At 46.0% G+C, this 20,171-nt stretch overlaps 1 protein-coding gene across 1 annotated transcript; it reads left to right on the top strand.

Annotated features, from left to right (window-relative positions):
• The first annotated feature begins 8,834 nt into the window (after window positions 1-8,834).
• Window positions 8,835-16,834, top strand: arglu1a (arginine and glutamate rich 1a). Its single transcript, XM_076746563.1, has 4 exons — window positions 8,835-9,403; window positions 11,305-11,530; window positions 14,455-14,538; window positions 15,249-16,834. Exons 1-4 carry the CDS (start codon window positions 9,072-9,074, stop codon window positions 15,411-15,413), a joined length of 807 nt encoding a protein of 268 aa, XP_076602678.1. The 5' UTR covers window positions 8,835-9,071; the 3' UTR covers window positions 15,414-16,834.
• Window positions 16,835-20,171: the final 3,337 nt, after the last annotated feature.

The raw sequence follows: 20,171 nt of genomic DNA, 5'->3' as shown, positions 1-20,171 counted from the left end.
TGCTGGTTACGTTCTGGTTTTCTGGTCAGCTGAACAAGCAGAAACTGTCAAGGCAGACGTTCCTACCTGTTAACCAGGCAAACAGTGCCGAGACATCGATCAGATCAATATTTTATGATGTTGCTGTCTGATGTTGGAGGTGCACTCTGCCTCTCAATCATCACTTAAGACTCAGCAGCCCTCCGCCTGTATTTTCTTATTTTCTTCTTGTTTTTCTGGATGTTTCTGGGCTGTAACCTTTGGGCGGGGGGTGCGTAGCCCCCCGGCCAATAACAGAGCGCAGGCGAGGTCGGCTCGTTAGCAGTTAGCTTAGCTAGCTTGCTAAAGTATCAAAGCACTGATTTTTCCATTTCGACATATGTATGTTTTCATACAGGGTATTCATCACCTTTACTGACGGCGCTCTGATGTTCTCGTTTACACTACATCCCATTTTCATTTTAGTTTTCACAGTGAAGACACAATTTAGGGACACCAGGCTCATGTCCACAGTAATGTTTCTGGGACCTGGGATGTTTTAGCAACTGAGAGGGGACACATGTTCAACGATTATATCAACATATATACATGGTAGGTGTTTTATAGGCTGACTCCAGCACTTTCACAGCCAGTATATTTCAACTTGACATCTGGGCCTCCATGAGAGGAAATACCATTCACAGAAAACTTAAATAGAATATCTATTTCTCTGTTTGCAGTGCACATTAGGGTGCACTGCAGACACTTGGACCCGTGATTTCCATATTCATGAAATCCTGGCTATGGCCCTGACTCTGAGACCTTGAGAGGAAGTGATGTGTTTGTCAGATGTACTTTGCATTTAGACCAACAGAAGCTCTGCAGTCAAAAACAAAAGCAAAGGAGAAGGGAGGAAGGAGCTGCATTGAGGGGGTGGGGCTGCATTGTTTTGGGTACCAGTGTAGCTTACTTCATTATTTTAGCATGCACTGTATTCATGCATATGCTGTACTAATTGGACATTTTTATTGATTGTTGTATGTACTATCACTGACTGCTGTCTGCAAGAAAAGCTGCCCCTCTGGGTCATCAAAGCTGGGCTGCCATCTTTGTTTTGATTCACAAACAGACACAACTATTTCAGTCATGCAGCAGATGTAATATTTTTTCATCCACGTGGGTGGAGGAGTCTTTAAGGAATCTGGAGGTACCTCTTGCATTGAATTGTGCATATGGCAGCATGAGAAGCAACCTCCAGCAACAACAGTGTACCATGCTTTGACAGACTTAATGCAGCCTGCAAGGCAAAGTTTAGGGCAAACAGAGGCCAAGCGCTGCTGTTCTCTCTTCTCTCACCTGGATTTTAGCAGCTGGACAGTGAGAGTTCACTGTTTAGAGAGATTTTAGAGAAGAGACCAGCTGGACTCTATAAAGTGAAGAGGACTAAGAAAGGCTTCTGAAAGGTGAGGGGGGGGGGGGCATCGACACCCAGTCTCTTGGCTCATTGAAGTGAATGGAAGCCTGTGTTTTTTCACAGCCTTAGCAAACACACATAGACTCTGCAGCGTTCGTGCTTCAGATAACACCTTCCCCTCAGTGCCGAGAGGTGACGCACAAACACATCTGCCCCGAACTCATGCAACCCCTCCGGGATCATGTCTGACAGCCTGCGGGGAGCGGGGTGTGGGTGGATCGACGCCTGTTCATGCTAACCGTGGCGGGCTCTCAGGGCTTTGTGAGAGTGACAGAGCAGCTTCTTTTCACTTGAAGCTGACGTAGACGAGAGCTAGCCTGACAGAGAGAGGCCCCAACCTGACGGAGCCTGAGGGCACACATCCCGCTCACTCTGATCTACTTGTTGTTGTTCTAAAGATATCAAACTAATAGAGGGAGTCTGAAGCCTTCGCTGTTTGCTGCTTTCATCTGGGTATGAATAATCACCTCCTCCTCTAACCTTAGAGCGAATGCGCTACCCATAGCAGTCAAGATGAAGTGATTCCTGAACAGCAGCCAGAAAGTCCATATCTGACAGGTGAAGCTGTTCCGGTCTGTGAGCAGATAAAAATCACTGCTGTGTATTTGTACTGCGCTGATTAGAAACTGAGTCATGTTGTATTCAGAAGCAGCAAACCAGTGAGCTGCACCTTCCTTTGCGAAATGTTTGCGTAATGCTAAAGATGATGAGTGTTGAGTGAGGAAACGGCGTAGGAATATGAGAGCAGGCCTCTCGTTGTGTGGGCTTCTTGAGAAAAAGACCTCGGCTCCTTCCTATTCGCACGCCGGCGGCTCGTCGCTCACATCGTCATCGTGACCCCAGTCTCCAGGAAGCGTCCATTGTTACAGCGTGGAACAGTGGCAAGCAAGGAGAGAGGACTGTGAACTGTGTGTGTTTGGCGGCGTGAGGAGGGGGTGCGTGCTTGTGATGGATGTGTGTCTCTTCCTGTTTGTAGTTTCTCAGGAGTGCTCTTTTTCCCATGCTGTGAATCGCACACACACTCTCACACACACACACACGCTGCCATGCCTTCGTCGTACATGCTGTGGGAGAAAAACAGGCAGGAGAAGAAAGAGAGGAGGGAGATGAAAGAGTCGCGGGAGTAAATCTCATTCCCCTCGGACCAAATGATATGCCAAAGACACACTCAGGAGGGCTGGAGAGTCTTTTAAGTCAAAATCTTTATTCCCCCCTGTTTTGACATAAAACTACAGCCTGCGCGGTGAAGGTGGCGCGCCGGCACACAGTGCAGCTCATGTTCCCGTCAATCCTCCACCCTTTCAGACGTCTTTTCAGTTGAGCAAACACGGGCCTGCCCTTCTGGGTTCACTCGCAGTTTTTAATTTGAGCTGATAATTGCTCTGATACCCAACCTTTGCTCGTTTGAGTTCTGAGAGGCAGGGCAGCGAGGGACCTCCGGGGTGCTGAGGAGAGGCAGGCTGCTCGTCTCAGATGAAGACAGAGACGAGGGCTTACCCGGATCAGCTTCCCCGTCGGCCAATACTTCAAACCCGACCCTTGACCTCTCTGTTTGGCCTGTCAGAATCACCTGTCCTCCTCTCTCTCTTCTCGTCCTGCCCTCTCGAGAAAGACGATCCCTGACGCTGACCACCGCTTGTCACGTATTCGTGGTGGTGACAGCCAAGTTCCCTCACAGTCTTTTGTCGCAGAGGTCATCTCAGAAGCTCCTCTAACACTTAATTACATCTCTTAAGAGGAAGGGGACATGGCTGACACATGCGAGACGGAGCTGAGCTCGTCGCCGGCCTTGACGCTAACAAATCGTCAGGAGGGAGACGTCAGGCATATGGTGGCTGAAGTGAATGGGGAGCTCTTTCAAGGCTTGGTGGTTCTGAATTGAGTGAATCGTCAGGACGGCGGTTCTTGAGTAATGGTCAGTCAGAGGACGGACATCTGGTCGGTGGGTCAGTGGAGGCTGTCGGGGTCTCACGGTGGCAGAGCGTGTGACGAATGATAGAGGAAAGTGGCAGAACAAATCAAATCCGACAGCAGTAGAAGAAGAAAGGCTCTGTTGCTTCTTTCTCAGAGCAAACAAAATCTGTGAGGAGCTTTAAAAAAAAAAACAAGTCACATTAGCTCGCGGGACAGTTTCAGCATTTGGTGCAGGAAGTTTGGATCAGCAGCTAAAGGTGGACACAGTTTGGCGAGCGTCTCGGAGAGGGTGGCGTGACGTGGCTCTAACTTCCTCCTGACTGTAGCTAAGCAGAAACGTCTTGAGGTAAATCACCAAAACGCAGCTTTTCAAGTGGTGGTGCGAGGTTTTATTATCTTTCAGCCTCAGAGCAGCCTTTGTGGGCAGGAGCAGATGTCTTTTGAAGGTTTTCAACCTCCAGCTGTATTTGATGCTTTGTGGCTTCTCTGTTCCACTGTCTTCTAATGTGTTTTATTAATATTATATTGAATCGTGTGGTCTTATTAAGTTGTTCTGAATCTGAATCTGGCCTTAAATCTGGTGCTTGTAACTAAAGTGTAACAGGCACACTGATATATGCCGCAATACAGCGTTTGTACTTTGTGTTGCACTGTCATCAGATGCCAGTTCAAACTCCGTGCACGTCCACCAGCGACTGTTCCCTGAGACACTGACAGGTCTGTCTGAACCCGATCCAAAGAGGACCTGTGGAAAAGCTGCCCAAACCCAACATGCATACATTAATTTTCCAAAAAGAGACTCAATCCAAAAGGGACCTGAGGACGAATAGACCCATGGCAACATGATGCTCAGAAAACTAACACACACACACACACACACACACACACACACACACACAGAGATACATGCACTGTACTAGCTGTGCAGCGTGATGAGCTCTTAACTGTGTATGAAACTCTGGATAATTTAACTTAGTCTGTCGTTTAAGCTAAAGGGGATTCGATGAGCAGCTTGAATCGCTCACTGCTGGACATTGTGTGTGTTTCCCAGCTATCACTGGTCAGTGCTGCAGCCCCGGCAGACTAAACCTCCCCCTCCCCTCCTTTCCTCCACATCCTCAATCTCTTCAACCTCCTAAAATCTCCACCTCCACCGTCCTCCCCCTTTGTCTCCTTCTCCTCCTCACCTCTCCCATACCCAGCCCGAGGTGAAAGAGCTGTTCTCATTCAGGGCAGCGGAGGGGGAAAGCTTGCTTTCAGGTCCCCCTCCTCAATGGCTCTTTATGCCAGGACCCCTGGGCCATCAACATGACAATGTGACAATGTGGCGGGGCTTTTTAAAAGAGATCCTGTGTTTGTTAAGTGTTTTTCCCCCTGAAGAGCAACCACGGGGCAGGGTCAGGAGACCTGAAAAGTGCCCATGAAAGAAGAGGGCCAACTTTGATCACACAACGTGAAAGGGATGGACTTTTTGATTAACTTGAGCTGCGCGATCTGGCTTCTGCTCCTTTCTTGCTTTAAAGTGTAGCAAATCTGAGTTATAGGGATAATCTATAATTTATCAAAATGATTGAAGCTCAACTGTGGAATTAAAAGAAACCTCAGATGTTCTCAGAGAGTCTTAGCAAGAATGACTTTCAGTGTGCCGGAAACGCTTTCAAGGGATTCAGTATTGCGGGAATCATAATATTTTGCATATTCATGAATGCTTTTTGAGTTTGAAATGATCTTGACTGGTAAGATTATTGAGGTTTATCTCAGTCTGGATGTTAATGGGATCAGCAGAAGCTCCCTCTGGAGTAGCAGCACATACACCTCCTTTGTTTCCACTGCCGCATGTAAACAGGAAGTGGTGTAATCCCATTTAATAGTTCATGATGAATTTAGTGACTTTCTAAATACCTAAATTACAACACCTAGTTTAAGTAGAACAGCTGTTTCATCGACGCTCGCTGTTCTGCCCGTCAGACACGTTCACTGCAGAGCTGCAGGATCGTCCAGAAACTGTCAAATGTCACATCAGTGACATGCGTCACACCTTTCCATGGCTGACATGTTCCTTCATTTCCATTTAACACACAGTTTAGTTTATTTTAACTCGATCCAACCTGGACTCAAAATCTGTATTCATCTGCAGCTGAAGATTTTTGCAAAACTTCATTATTTCCGTTAACATTTGCTAACATCAGTTACATCTGTGCAAATATCCTGCTCAATGTTACATATTTTTACTGTTCTTATGCATATGTTTTACTGTGTTATGGTACAAAAACTCTGTATTTTATTATCCATATCTTTCTAATGTGCAATTTAAAATTTTCCATCGTGAAACTGAGCCGTCCCACACGAAGCAGCGTTATTTTTATATTCATTTTGTCTATAATGTACACAAATATATTTGTTTTTATTTAGTATCCTTGTTATTGTCCCTTTGTTCTTCTTCTATGTCTCCTTTTTATTCTTGCTGTCTGTAACAGCTAAATTTCCTTTGTGTGGGATCAATGAAGTTTTATCTTATCTTAAAAAAGACAGAACAGATGCAGTAGTTCCTCCTGTTTGATTAGCGTTACACTCTACTTTACTGTACTACACTGTGTACTCTAAACACAGAAGAGTGAATGGATGAACGGATGATCACGACACCACAGTCTGAGAAGTGATGCGTGAAGTCCGCAGTCACAGTAAACCCGTTTTCTGACTTTCAAACAACACGTCACCTGTTAGCTTGTCACATAATGACTGTGAAACATAGGAGAAGCGTTTGGGTCCTGGAGGACTCTGAGCCGCTTTGGGCCTCAGCAGACAGGAAGGACCCGAGCCACGTCCGTCCCTCTCAGCTGTGGAGACCTCGATGGAGGACGGGCCTCACATCATGCGTCCAAATCATCACTGTGGCTACAACTTCTCCCACCAAAGCGAAGGCTGGTGCTCCTGTGACACACGCCTTTAAGCCTTGACTGACATGTGATTATCAGTGACATATCCAAACTGTTTCTGCTCTGCACGGCGTCCTTTCAAACGCGGATTAGAGAAATACGAAACTTTCTCTTTGGGCTCTTTGAAACCCTCTCCAACCCCATCTTCCCCATGCATGTGACTGCCTCTCCTTCAACAGTCACCCCATACCACCCAGGAGCGAAGCAGACAAACTCTGCAAATTCTTTCATTTACACATCCCCTGCTTCTCCAGTTCGGCTGCTTTTTTCCCAGCGGAGCCGCACTGGAACTCTTTTCCTCTCCACCTCCATGAAACATTTTCTATTATTCATCAAAAGGGGCTCTAAGCACCTCTCCCTTCCCGTTACACGAGTGAAAAACAAGACATCTCTGGCTCTTTAATGCTGATTCCTCTCATCTCCGGGAACAGAATTTGTGGATCATTAAAATAAAACACAACCGCAGTTACAGAAAATTGATTCTTTGGCTTCGAGCACAGGAACCAGAGAAGGGGGGAGGCAGACGGGGGAAGCTGTTCCTGGACGGATGAACTGAGACTTGCCCTCAATTTCTGGCACTAAAATCACATCATTTCTCTCTTTGCTTTAATTCTGATGAAATTTGTATTTCTGCGGTGGTGCTCACACGCAGCCTGACAATACAGGCTCTTGGATGAACGCACATGTTACTCAACACAAGGGCCTTTTCATCTGCGCGAGCATTAAAGTGACTCATCTGACAACCGTTATCAGTTCACACGAACTAAAAGTATTCTTGATCTACAATGGAAGCCGCACAAAGCGTGACTCCGTGTGAACAAATCATCCCTTTCTACTAAAATTAGACGCTGAAAGCTGCAGGTAATTAGAAAAAACTAGATGACAAAAAAAAAAAAATCCTTCTGAAGTTGGAGCACTTTCATTTTTAGCTTGAGCGGTGTGACCTTTTTAAGCTGATTCACTGGGCTTTTGAGTTATGTGTTTTTAAATATAGTAATGCCAGTTTATTTCGAGCGCAGCAGCACTCAGGGGAGACTTATCACAATGGCCTCATTTTACCAGAGTGGGACGGCAATCTTTTAGTGCAGGACTGTGTCATTGTCAAGTTGCGTTTTTTTTTTCTTCCTCGTTCTGTCTGTTGGTTGGTTATCTGATGTTCTTGTCGCTATATTTACAAGCTCTGATAAAAGCATCATTTTAGCCCCTGATAATGCATGAAAACAGCATTTAAAAATGGACGCAGGAAAGATTAAATATAGGTCAAAAAGGCGGAGAAATTTAAATCAGTGCTGTCAGTAAAGGAGCTTCCAAGGTTCATTTAAGTCAATAGTTTAAGCGGGGAACTATTTTACTGTTAAAGACAACAGGAAGTGACAGAGTTATTTGTTCATTTTAAGATGTTCGTGTTTCCTGTAAATGTTTTTCTCTTCATTTTGTCAAAGGCATTCATACTTATACAGTATAAAATAAATTAGAAATCATTTTGGATGATTTGCATGGCAAGATTAATTTAGGAAGGTGTTTTTGCTCTACTTCTGGTGTGTGTTTGGCTTTGGATGTCAAAATAATTTACTCTTAACACATCTATGACACACTCTGCAGGACTAACTCAAGAACTTTCCCAAAAGTTATTGAATTGTGTTGAACTGGAGGGTTTAGACACAGTGTAGACTGACTGAAGAGGACGAGGCCGGCATACAGTTACTGTATTTTATGTTACTTCAGTAAAAAGAAGATTACAAATGGATGACATTATACACGGTCTGATGCTGTTTACTTAACACTGAAAAGGTTTATGTGAGCTTCATAGCAGCCAAACTGAGCAAGTACAGCGGAAAGAGTGTCCCGAGTGGCACAGTGATGGAAGAAGTACTCATATCTTTTGCTTGAGCAGTAACACCACAGTGTAGAAATACTACAAGGAAAAGTCCTGCATTCAAAATTTGACTTCACTAAATGTAGATATCAGCATAAAAATCGACTTAAAGTACAAAAACTGAAGTTATATATTGTGCATTATTCAATTTGAAAGTTCAAGTGCATGAATGAGTAATTTGTACACACTATGTATTAATTTGAGAGCATAAATTTGTCATGCAAACAAATCAGACTTTTTTCCCTCCATAATAGGCTCAACAGGATTAAAATACATTACAAAAAGCTAAAATTAAAATATAAACTATCACAAGCTGCATGGAAGGGAATGGCAATTCATCATATATATATATTAAAAAAATGACTTCACACTGCAACAATAGCAGCAGCTGGCTCAATTATTTGTAGTTGGACGCAGCAACACAAGTATTAGGCCAACCATTTAATTTTAGAACAAATGTAATATTGACACATTTTATTAGGGATTGATCCAAAAGCAGACTGCACACACACTTTGCCCAGCAGATTACTTAATGCCTATTTTCCAAACCATTTCTGTAAGGTAAAGGCAAGTTTGGGGACAGTACATTTGGACCATGGATACGAGTGGACGGATGCATGTGACCGGGATCCCGAAAACCGCCGGGAAACACCGAAAGCCGCGGTGCCTGCTGGGTAATTACAGAGTCGACAAACCGCCATCTTTCTTTAGCGAGTTAGTAGGGCAAAATAACAACCAGTTTGAAATGGTTATTTCTCCAAAATAGAACCATTGAAGCGATTCCACTTGTTCATTTATTGTAAATAACAAGTTAAAAGAAGAGCGAGTGGAACGGAACTCCAGATACTGTGCACATATCCGCCATAAGACACAGCAGTTTGGTGTAGGCGCTCGACTAGTGGTGGTGGTCAACATGGGCCGCTCTCGGAGCCGCAGCTCGTCCCGGTCCAAACACTCCAAAAGCAGCAAGCACAGCAAGAAACGGAGCCGGTCTCGGTCGCGGTCCAGAGACAGGGAGAGGTCCAAGAAGCGGTCCAAGTCCAGAGAATCGAAAAGGAACCGCCGCAGAGAATCTCGCTCTCGTTCACGGTCCACCACAGCTTCGTCCCGCAGAGACAGGGCAGCCTCGCCGCCGGAGCGCATCGACATCTTCGGCAGGACGCTAAGCAAGAGAAATGCCCTGGACGAGAAGCAGAAGAAGGAAGAGGAGGAAAGAAGGGCAGAAATGGAAAGACAAAGGAAGATGTAAGTATATTTTAATATAAGCCTCTGCACCTGTAACGTTATATAACCTTGCCCTGCAAGAGCGTGCTAAGCTAAGTGCTAGGCTAGCTGCATTCAATTGTATAGATAGCGTTAGCTCTTTGCATTAGCATGCTGATGCTAACAAGTGAGCCGCAAAGCATGCTAACGTCAGCCAGGCTCCACAGGGCCTTGTCTGCACGGGAGATAATTATCCCTGTCAGAGCAGACAGCAGCACCACAGGGACCAGTTCAGTTCAGCTGGATTCCTCCTCAAGTTTTATTTTAGTTATGAGGCCATTTGGATTTTGATATAATTGATACCTAAACATTGTTATCTTAAGATTCATATCATGCACAAATATCACAGTTGTGATGAGGGTGTGTTCTATATATTGTTTACAGACGTTGCAACCTATGAACAACAAAGTAATCATCCCTCAGTAATCCAAAGTAGATTTAGTCACTTAGTGAGCAACTATACTAAGCATTTGTGCAGCCACAGATGTAACCTCATAAAACAATAAAATGCATTAAGTTGAACACTGAAGGTGTTTTGGGTGCGCGTTTGCTTTAAGGTAGATATTAGAAATAAGATTGATGCGTGGATTGGTATGGAAATAATAGTTGGTAGCAGCCTGAAATAATAAATCATTATATTTGCTAAAAATTGATATCCAGTTTATATACTGTGCATGCAGGGAAGCATGTTTACAGTATCTGAGCCTTAACCTTTCAGCAGTGTGCTCCTGCTAATGTTAAACATTCATGTGTCTGACTAAACAGCTGCTGCAACAAGTTGCTGCCTCAGGATGTGCTGAGTGACGTGCAACTCTGTCACTACTCTGCACTGAAGCTCGTCAGTGGTTACCACACATAATGACCATGGGCTGCTTATTGTCTGCTGGCAGGTTCTGTTGGACAGGGAAGCTGCTATTGTGAAAGTGTGTGTGGTAGCCAGAGGCACAGAGACACCTGAGATCTGAGCCGCAGCCCCACACCTGGCCTCCTGAGTGCCTCTTTTTTTACTGCTTAATAGCCACAGGGCCACTTAACCAGGCATACAAATGTAAATATCACGACATGGAGACCTTGTAGATAAGGAAGGAGTTGGGTCTGGGTTGGGGAAGGTCTCCGGTTTCTCAGTGGCTGACAGGATGAAATCAAATACAGGGCGGGCAGGTTGTGTGTTTACAGTTGTGCCAGAATCAATGTGACAACACACCTCCCAGCTCTTAATAGCTTCCTTTTCAGAGTGCAGTTGGAGGGAAAAAAGAACAATTTAAAAGCATTTTCAATAGGCAACCAGGAGGACACCTGGACCCCCCCCCCCCTGCATTAACCCCTCAGTCTGCTGCTGTAGGTCAAATTTCTACACAACAACCAAAACATTTAGGATATTGACTAAGTTTCATGCTCGATCACACATATTGACCCAATTTGCTGTCCTGAGGACAGATGTGGCCTGGGCCCCTCTCCTACGCAGGGCCTGACAGGAGCTCCTGCACTCAGTGGGGAACGACCGCAGCGACCCGCAGCTTTGTGGCCCTGTGGTCGGCCCTGCTGCGTTAATTACAGTGACACTATGTGTAATGTAACTGACTGACAGATCACTGATGGAGCCCCATAATGAAGAAACAATGCTGCACAGGGCAGAGCTTAAAAGTGACAAATACTTCTTTTTTTGAGGTGTGGTAGCTTCTACTTACTGAGTAGGATATGGTTTTTAAAAGGTTAAACATTTCCAGAAATTATGTTTTTAACTCACTTTCTTTTCATATGTTTGTGTGAATGTATGAGAGCAGATCAGCTTTATGAAAAAATCATTCCACCCCTGATTTCCTGTAACACATCCCTCCTCTATGTCTTTCTTCCCTCCATTTTCTCCTTCCTCTGTCCTCCAGCCGGCAGCAGGAGATCGAAGAGAAGCTGATCGAGGAGGAGACCGCACGGCGAGTGGAGGAGCTGGTGGCCAAGCGGGTGGAGGAGGAGCTGGAGAAGCGGAAGGATGAGATAGAGCGGGAGGTGCTGCGACGTGTGGAGGAGGCGAAGCGCATCATGGAGCGGCAGCTGCTGGAGGAGCTGGAGAGGCAGCGGCAGGCTGAGTTGGCAGCGCAGAAGGCCAGAGAGGTAACGCTCGGTCGTTTGGAACGCAGCCCCTCCTTTCCCTACATACCTCCTCAACCCCTTACCCCCTTTCCCCATCTCCCTCACCAGTCACCTGCTCTGACTGGTGCCTTTCTGTGGGACATGGTGGAGGTAGAGGGACCTCCCGCCTCTCCCTGTTTACCTTTCAGAGAGTAATCCAGCCATGGTACAAGTTTCACTGCAGGGAGGGTAGATGCAGAGCCTGGAAGTGGCCGTGCTGCAGCTGAAGTTGTATTTTAAACATTACCATGAATTTCTCTGCGTATAAGTAAGAGCAACCACGCAGTTTGAGTCTGTTGACTCATCAAGCACTCCCTGGAGGTGTGTTTATCCACCGAGCTGTAGCTCCTTCCCAAGTAACAGAAAATATCAGAGTGTAAATATTTAATATGGTAATTTCTCACAGTTTCAAGTATGTCAGATAAAACCTGCAGGATCTCAAGTGCACACGAAATAAATCAAAATAAAGGAACTTCCTGCGCCTAAAATTGTTGCTCTCTCGTCACCACTTACCAGGTTTTGCACCGAGAAGTTAGAAGTGGAAGAATTTGGGTTTCTGACAGCAGGAATCTTGCTGAAACTCAAGTCAGTGTGGGCTTTAAAGGTGGTGATTGTTTCATGCTCAGAGGTGGAGGATGAATCGCCACAGTTAATCTCTCTGTCTCGAGACGCTTCCCCGACCTGCCAGTGAGAGTTTTGCCATGGCAGAGTTACAGAAATGGAGTGACTGCATTCTTTTTCATATTTTGTCCCTGGATCGGCTTGATCTTTTGCTTTGATATGTGTAAGCATCTCTGTTGATGTCTGTAATAAAGAGCTTTTTTTTTCTTTTTTATTTAGAGATGACACTTTTGTTTTACATTCACCGTCTCTGTGCATCACTGGCCATTTTTAAATGTTTGCCAAATGCCTAAAATTGACAACTCCTTTAAAGACGTAGTCATGCATCAGGTCAGCCAGGCTTGAGTTCAGGTTCAGCGCTGAAACGGCCTTTTTAATGCAGCTCTCAAAGGAAGCTGCTCGGCCTTCTTTAAAGTTAGCACTGTTAGCCCCTTTGCTTCTTCCTTTGCTTCTTTTCTTTTGCGTTTTAGAGAGGAAAGGTAGACAGCTGTCTGACAAGCCCTGTGCCCGACCTCCCCAGGCATCATTAAGAAAAGGAGGTTTGTTTTCACTACAGTAATACTGCATTGTGAATGAGAGGGGCAGCTAAAGCCTAGTGACCCTGACTCGCACAGGGAGCAGCCAGTGGCTCAGCACTAATAGGGTGAGAAATGTAGTCCGAGCACGCCTCCTTTACCTACTAGGACTTACTGGGTCTCCCCTCTCCTGCCCCTCTGTCTCTATGCTACCACTCTGCTCTTTCTAAATCTCCCGCTGTCAGTCGTAGACGCTGTTTACCGACAGAACCGTAGAACTAACAAACCGAGAGGTCGAGGTCAGCCTCAGTAAGCTTCAGCCAGGAGGCGCCGGTCCAGGCTGTACCGAGGGGAGATCTCCTGTCTCTGTTACTCTGATGTGTAGAAATGTTAATCACATTTGTTTGACTCACAGACAGTTTGTCCTGTACAGGTTTTCTTTACCCCCCTCCCCCCTTACCTTCTCTTTAACAAGCCTTGTTTTGAGACTCTTCTGCTCTGGGATACATAATGACGGACCGCTACGCTTCCTGTTTCCTGTTTGACACGGTTAACTATCTGTGGTCTAACCTCTATCTGTTACCATATATTTTTTAATACTCATTATTTTACACGTTTAAAGAACTTTTTCTCCCTGGAAAAAACAAACAAATGTACTGTGTTATGTACTCATGACTTGCTTCTCCTATAGGGTTGCTGCCAAGTTTGCTATTTTTTTGTAAAGACATTTGTGTTGTTTTTATTTTGGAAACACAACTCACCACCTTCCTAACTAGCACTTGACCTGAGCTGGCCTGCAGCCTTTCAGCTCACCTGTGACTTGTGTCCTGTACTGTAAGTGTACCGTGGTCCGGTCCTCCTCGATCACTCGCAGACACCGCTTTGTGCTGTGCTCTCCTTCGCTCTGCTATCGTCTCAATGGGGACTGAGCCGCTGTAAAGAGAAGGATAAACTTTAAAAAAGCGAACGTGAGCTGTGGCTGCAGGTTAAGCAATACAGAGATCAGAGTTATAAAGAGGAATGCCGTGGGCGCAGTATGGCAGAATCCCCCCATACCTACCCACCCACCCACCCCAGGAGCGCTTCTCTGTCTCTGCAGGGGCCACACAGTCCGGACGAGACAGTAAATATTCAACCGTTTAATGCCGAATGCTTTCACCAGTTGTGTAGGTACACAGGCAAGGAAAATGCGTAGGTATACGTGCATTGGTGAGCCAAAACTATTCCCTCCTTTATTTGTATCCATTTTTCTCTTGCTTATAATGATGTTAAAGAAACAGCAATTGTATTTTCTTCTAGATTGTTTTGTCTGTCATTTATATCTGTCTTCTATTGATGAGTGTGATGAGTGGGTTTCCCCCTTTTTTAATTCTTGTGCTTAAGTTTTAATGTCTGTCACAGTAATGCAGCGAGTGCCCTAGGTGTGGCTTAGCTTTTAATTTCTCTACCAGGGTGTTAGCGGCCGTAGCGGGAGGGAACAGCATAGCGGGTTCATTTTCCCCCCACAGTTTCTTTAAGGCTTTTTGCCCCCCCTTTGAATTTTTAAGACAATTCAGGCTGACTGCAAAGAATGCCACAGTGTGGTCATGTGCGAGAGGCTGAACAAACTTCTCTGTGGTGTAATGAGTTAGCTGTGTATGTGTGTGTGTGCTGGTGGCGAGTGTGTGTGACAATTAGAGGGCAAGCGTGTGTGTGTGTGTGTGTGTACATAAAGTGCTTTGTGGCTGTCGCCTGTTCGTGCGCTAACATGGAACCGTGTCGCCCGTCTAGGAGGAAGAAAAATCTAAGCGGGAGGAGCTGGAAAAAATCCTGGAGGAGAATAACCGCAAGATCGCCGAGGCTCAGGCCAAGCTGGTACGCCCTCACTGTGACCGCCGCACATCGCTTCCTGCTGCTTTGTGGAGGCATTTCTCTCAAACTCATAGCCCTCAGTTTAGTTTTGAGCACGCTGTCCTGGTCGCACACGAAATGATGAGCACAGAAAGCTAGAAAATAACATTTCTGTTTGTGTAACGGTGTTTTCTTGCTTCATGCTACTTTAGTTTTCACAGCATATTTAAATCTGAAATTTAATTTTTTACGCTGATCCCGTCCAATCATAAACAGTCACTCATATCAGCACAATAAGAAAACTTGACACTCATCATCTCCGGTTTGCATGCTTTAATATCACTTATGTGTCTTTAATTACAAGTATCTGTCCTCCACTGATTGAAACCTCGAGGCTTCACTTCACCAAATAACTTAATAGTCCTTTGGCAGGACGCTCCTCCATTGAGCGGCTCTGAGCTGATGGTTATCAGCTGTGGTTAACAATCCGGTGGGTTTTTTCCCCTCTTGGCTGTATGAGCTTGAGTTTGTCTAATTTGTAAAGCAGTGTTTGTTTGATTCAGGCTTGATTTGTACAAGCTGAGGCTCAATCAAACAGCTGCACCCAAAAAGAAAAGCACACGCTGTAACGGGCGAAGGACAGAGCGCCAGCAGTGTGCGGGCACTTGGCTCGGAGGACGCCGTTTCCCGTCCTTGTCTGACCTTCTTGTTTCTGCTCTGTGTCCGTCCGACAGGCTGAGGATCAGTTGCGAATTGTGGAGGAGCAGAGAAAGATTCACGAGGAACGCATGAAGCTGGAACAGGACCGTCAGAGGCAGCAGAAGGAGGAGCAGAAAATCATCCTCGGCAAAGGCAAGTCCAGGCCCAAGCTGTCCTTCTCCCTCAAGGCCACCGAATGAGACTGCTCCCCCTTCGTCCACGTGTCACGCCCTGCCTTCATCCCCATCCAGCTCCCCCTCCTCATCGCTCGACCCCGCTCCTCCTCCTCCTCCGTGGAACGCTCGCTTCGTTTTGGAAGTGCTGAAGGAAGGCCGAGGAAAGGGGGCGCGACCCGCCTGCGAGGGCCCGTGCCGCTCCTCTCGGCCTTGAAGAGGAGGCAGCTCTTCGCCCCTGAAGGACCTGACTGCTCCCTCCATCCCTCCTCGCCCCCACCGCACAGATGACTCTTGTTTGTGCTTTTTTTTTTTTCTGTTTTTAGGGAACTTGAACTTTTGATGTAGAATGCTATAACATGTCCCTCGCCCCCCCCCCACAAGTCTTAACAGCGAGCCTGTGCTCTTCTTACGTCTTCACAGCCAGCAAACTACGACAGGACGCAGTCCCTCATGTGGAAGAGTGTGTGACTGTGTTTAGTTCAGCTTAACTGTAACAGCTCATGTGCAGCCTGGGAGTCGGCCTGTGGTTTCCCCGTCTTCTGTCCTTTTTTTTTTTTTTTTTTTTTTGAGAATCAGGTCCTTAAAATGGCTGACGCAGTGGTAACAAATCACAGCACAGCCTGTAAAAGCACAGCTAACTTCCCGTCCAGCTGACAGGTTTGTGTCTTCCACCTTGCTCACTTCCTTTGCCCGTAAGCTCTGCTCACCGTATCAGTCTCCAGCTTGTCTCCTTATTGCTTCAGCTGCCTGCCATGTATATATTTTTTCCTAAAGGCCACAGCAGCATGTAGAGAGGAAACACGAAGCCCGTGTTAGGTTTAAGTCGCCGCGGCGCAGGTGAACTCGGCCTCGACTCCCAGGCCGCCCATGACCCAACCACAAAGTTACGGCAGGATATGTGTCTCGTCTGCGATAAGAGGGTAGCGGAGGAGACCGAGGACGTTTCCTGTGTGATGTAATGTTATTAGCCTTGCTGTGATGTCCTGACTCCCTCTCCTGCCCCACTTCAGATTGTGTTATGAAATTGATCCACGATTAGGCAACAAAGAGCCACAGTGACGGTGAATACTTGAGTTTTATTGGTACATACTTGAGTTTTGTTTTGTCAGACGGGGAAAAAGGTGACTTGTACGCAAACACCCGACCACGCAGTCCGTGTTCTCTCCCTGAGTTTTGTGGTAGTAAATTAACTGGGCGAGGCGCCTGCAGTGGTAAGTCTTGATTCGTAGAAGGATGGACAAGTTCAGGTAAGATAAGGTTTGAGGTCAGCCTCTGTGCGAATGTGTGCGTGTGTGCATGTGTGTGTGTGAGTGTGTGAGAGACAGGCTGGCCTCAGGTGGGTATAATGATTTTTTCCGTTGTTGTGGGATCTTGAATTTGTTGTGTAATTTCCCCCCCAATTGTCAAGGGACTGAACACTTCAATAAATCCATTGAATGCCTCCACTGGTGTGTGTGTGTGTGTGATGCTCTTAGTGCACTCATTTATTTTTCCAGCAGAGATTTAAAGTGGAAATGTTGAGCGTAAACTCACCTGAGCTCTGTTTACCTGCCTGGCCTAAACTCAGACTGAACTCACTTCACACAATCAGTCGAAATAAGCAGTGCTTTGACCTGGTCAGAGACGACTTTTAATGGTCTTACTGGCACCGGCTCGTGTTTTGTCAGAGGGTTTTTGCACACCACGATCCATTTTCTACCCTTGAGGCGCGCGGGACCAATACATCAACGTCAAGTTAACGAAATCCCTGTAATAACAGCCCCTAATTAGCTGGCAGCTCCGGTTTGAGACTTGTGCAGCCGCTGCTTTGTTTCCAGCCCGTGGAGGCTGGCGTGAGTGAGATCACTGCAACCCGACCGTGAGTTCAGCCGCGCGGCCTCGCCTGCTCCTCCTGCGCGCTGGACTCCAGCCGACGACAAACAACCTCAGCAAGTCCAGAAGTGCGTGAGGACACAGTTTGATTTAAGGCCGAACAGCCGATTCTAAAACCAGTCAATCCAGTTGTAGCTGTGTGTGTGTTTAAAGGTGAAGCAGTGATGAAGACGTGAATGTTTGATTCATGAATTATTAAAGGCAGGTCACAGATTCCAGGAGCTCTGGTCTCCTCTTCAGTCACACTGCTGATTATTTTCATCTCTCACCACAAACTCACTGCTTTATCAACATGTGTGACCCGCACACAGCCAGAGGAGTGTCGGTGAGGAGAAGCTGGAAGTCCCGCGTCCCCCGCTCACCCACAGACCCCGGAGCCCGACGCGCTCCGGTGCGCTCCTGCGTAAACAGGCGCTCCTCCGCGGCCTGAGTGCCGTTTCAGCCCCGCACAGCAGAGCGGAGGCCGGTCATTACAGCAAGGAGGAGTTAAAGCTGGTAAAGTCAGCTGGCTTTGGAAACTTTTTCCTCCCAACAAACCAGTTTTAGAGAGAAATGTCAAAGAATTCGTCCGATTATTAGAGTTATTATTATAGTTATTATTAATCTTATTGTTAATACTAATGTTAATATTATTATTGTTATTATAAGCTACTTTTTCAAATTTATTTCCTGTGCAAACTGTGAGCTTCAGTCACTTTGTGTGTTTATTAGAATGAAATTAATGGAAATTTTCCTGACGACAGACTGATAATTTTCATTATCTTTTAACGTTGTAATAACGGTTCAAGTCTCATCCAAACTGTTTTTTTGTGTGTTTGCAAGCCTCATAGATTCACAGCTGACTCCCTCCCTGTGTGAGAGTGTGTGTGTGTGTGTGTGTGTGTGTGTGTGTGTGTGTGTGTGTGTGTGTTTCCCAGTCCTCTGTGAGCCGGGCTGATCTTCAGGAAAGACTCCGCAGCCTTCACTGCCCGGCGGGTTGAGGGACTTGTTTCAGCGGCGCTGCGGCAGGAAGAGGTTTGAAAATAAAGAAACTCATAACTTCCTCTGCGCTGTCAAACACAGGACTCACCACGAAACACATTTAAGGGCACAAGAAAACTGCAAGCTGACGTGAAGTTAAAACAAGGTGAGGCTGAGTAGGCCTGTGGTCCAGACGGTTAAACCAGCTTTTAAAAAAAAGTCCCTTAATGAGCAGGTTTTAGGAATATTTTACAGCGAGGAGAAAATACATCGTTGGCTTTTTTCAGCCACTTTTACACTTAATTTATTTTACAGATGATCAGAGAAAACAGCACATAAACCTTTCAAATCTTTCTAAACACACACACACACACACACACACACACACACACACACACACACCCTTTATATTAAAGTCCCTGCAGAAATATTAAATGAATATTTAGGGATTTTATTTTTCTTCTCCAACCAGGACAGAAACCAAAACACTTAAATATTTAGAGAAAGCTCCTCGCGGCTCCGCTCAGAGCAGCACGTGTCAGCCGTGTTAATCTAATACATTCAGTCTCTGAATGAAATCAATCTAATGCTGCAATAAACATCCAGGCGGTGGTGGAGGCTTGTGCCCCTCTCTGTGTTTATTCCCGGCCAGGAAGGAGGGAGGTGGGCTCGGACTCCTCGGTTATCTGCTGGCGTTCTATCAGCCTGATTATCAGCAAACAGCCGCAATCCACAGCGGCCGCCGCTAAAAAAGCGCCTGATCGAATTAAGTCGTTAAAAAGTGCCAAAAGTTCACACGTTACATTCAGAGAGCTGCAATCCACGGCGGAGTGTGTGTGTGTGTGTGTGTGTGTGTGTGTGTGTGTGTGTGTGTGTGTGTGTGTGCTCGTCAAATTAGAGGTCATTGACTAAAAAGTCAGTGTTTGCAGAAAAGTGTGAATGCATTTGAGGCTTTGGAGGAACTTTAACGCACGTTAAATAAAGTGTGAGCGATCAGAGCAGCAGCGCCGGCCTGCAGCCTCAGACAGTCTGTTCTGAAGGGAAGAACCAGAAATGGGTCGATTTGTTCGTTAGAGACTGAATCCAGCAAAAATATCAAACATGCAAAAACTCTTTTAACTTCTTAAAAGCTACAGAACAAGTGAATTTCCCTTTGAAACGGCCTCTGAGTTGGGAACAAAATCAGCTTTACATCCAAAATGTTCCTTTTTATTGGTTATGAATTAATACACTCTATTCTGTGAGTTTTATGCTTCATTTAGATGGAAAAATAAAACAGATTTCCATTGTTTCTGGCTTTCCTCAGACGGCTCCAGAGAGGATTTTCCGCTAGTGGGCGCTCTTGTCTTTCGAAAAAGCTGCGTCGTAGTGCACCCGGCGGAGACACATGCAGCACCGAGGCTCTGCACGGTCCCGCGGACGAGCCTTACGGGAGCCAATGTTTGCTCGTTGTTTTTCATTATGGGGCTATTCACAGACACCATAAACACGCGAGAAGTGCGCGTTATGCGTTGTTTGGAGGCTGTAATGCTTTCATGAGGAGTGAAAACACGCGTAATTTACATGAGGTCTGGTCTGCTCACTTCACCTGCTGTCATCTTTTCACAGTGTTCCCATTGTGGCGGAATTCACCTTTATTGTGTTTAATATTATTGGACTAATTCCATTTATGATGTCATATGTGGCACTCTTGTTATGTCCTAATTAGACAAAAAGCCATTTATTCGTCTTCCAGTCTTATTCATCCACCTGCCTGTCTGACAGAAGTAGGATTCGGCTGTAATTCCTCCCTTTTTGCTCACCACTAGTCACCGTACTGAACCAGTTGCCCTCTTTGACTGACAGCTGAGCTCCTATTGACTTCCCCGCCGAGGGACCAATCAGCGTCGGCGCGGGGCGGGGCCTGGGCAAAACCAGCTCCACCAAATATTCCCAGTCGCGGTCCCTTGC

This window comes from Chaetodon auriga, chromosome 13 (assembly GCF_051107435.1).
Source record: "Chaetodon auriga isolate fChaAug3 chromosome 13, fChaAug3.hap1, whole genome shotgun sequence".
Taxonomy (NCBI): domain Eukaryota; kingdom Metazoa; phylum Chordata; class Actinopteri; order Chaetodontiformes; family Chaetodontidae; genus Chaetodon; species Chaetodon auriga.
The sequence above is the reverse complement of the archived record's forward strand: the minus strand, read 5'-3'. Positions and strand labels throughout refer to the sequence as shown.

Coding starts and splice junctions, on each gene's coding strand:
- arglu1a (XM_076746563.1), top strand. CDS start 9,072: ATGGGCCGCTCTCGGAGCCGCAGCTCGTCCCGGTCCAAACACTCCAAA. Junction 9,404..11,304: donor ATGGAAAGACAAAGGAAGAT/GTAAGTATATTT, acceptor TCTGTCCTCCAG/CCGGCAGCAGGAGATCGAAG. Junction 11,531..14,454: donor CAGCGCAGAAGGCCAGAGAG/GTAACGCTCGGT, acceptor TCGCCCGTCTAG/GAGGAAGAAAAATCTAAGCG.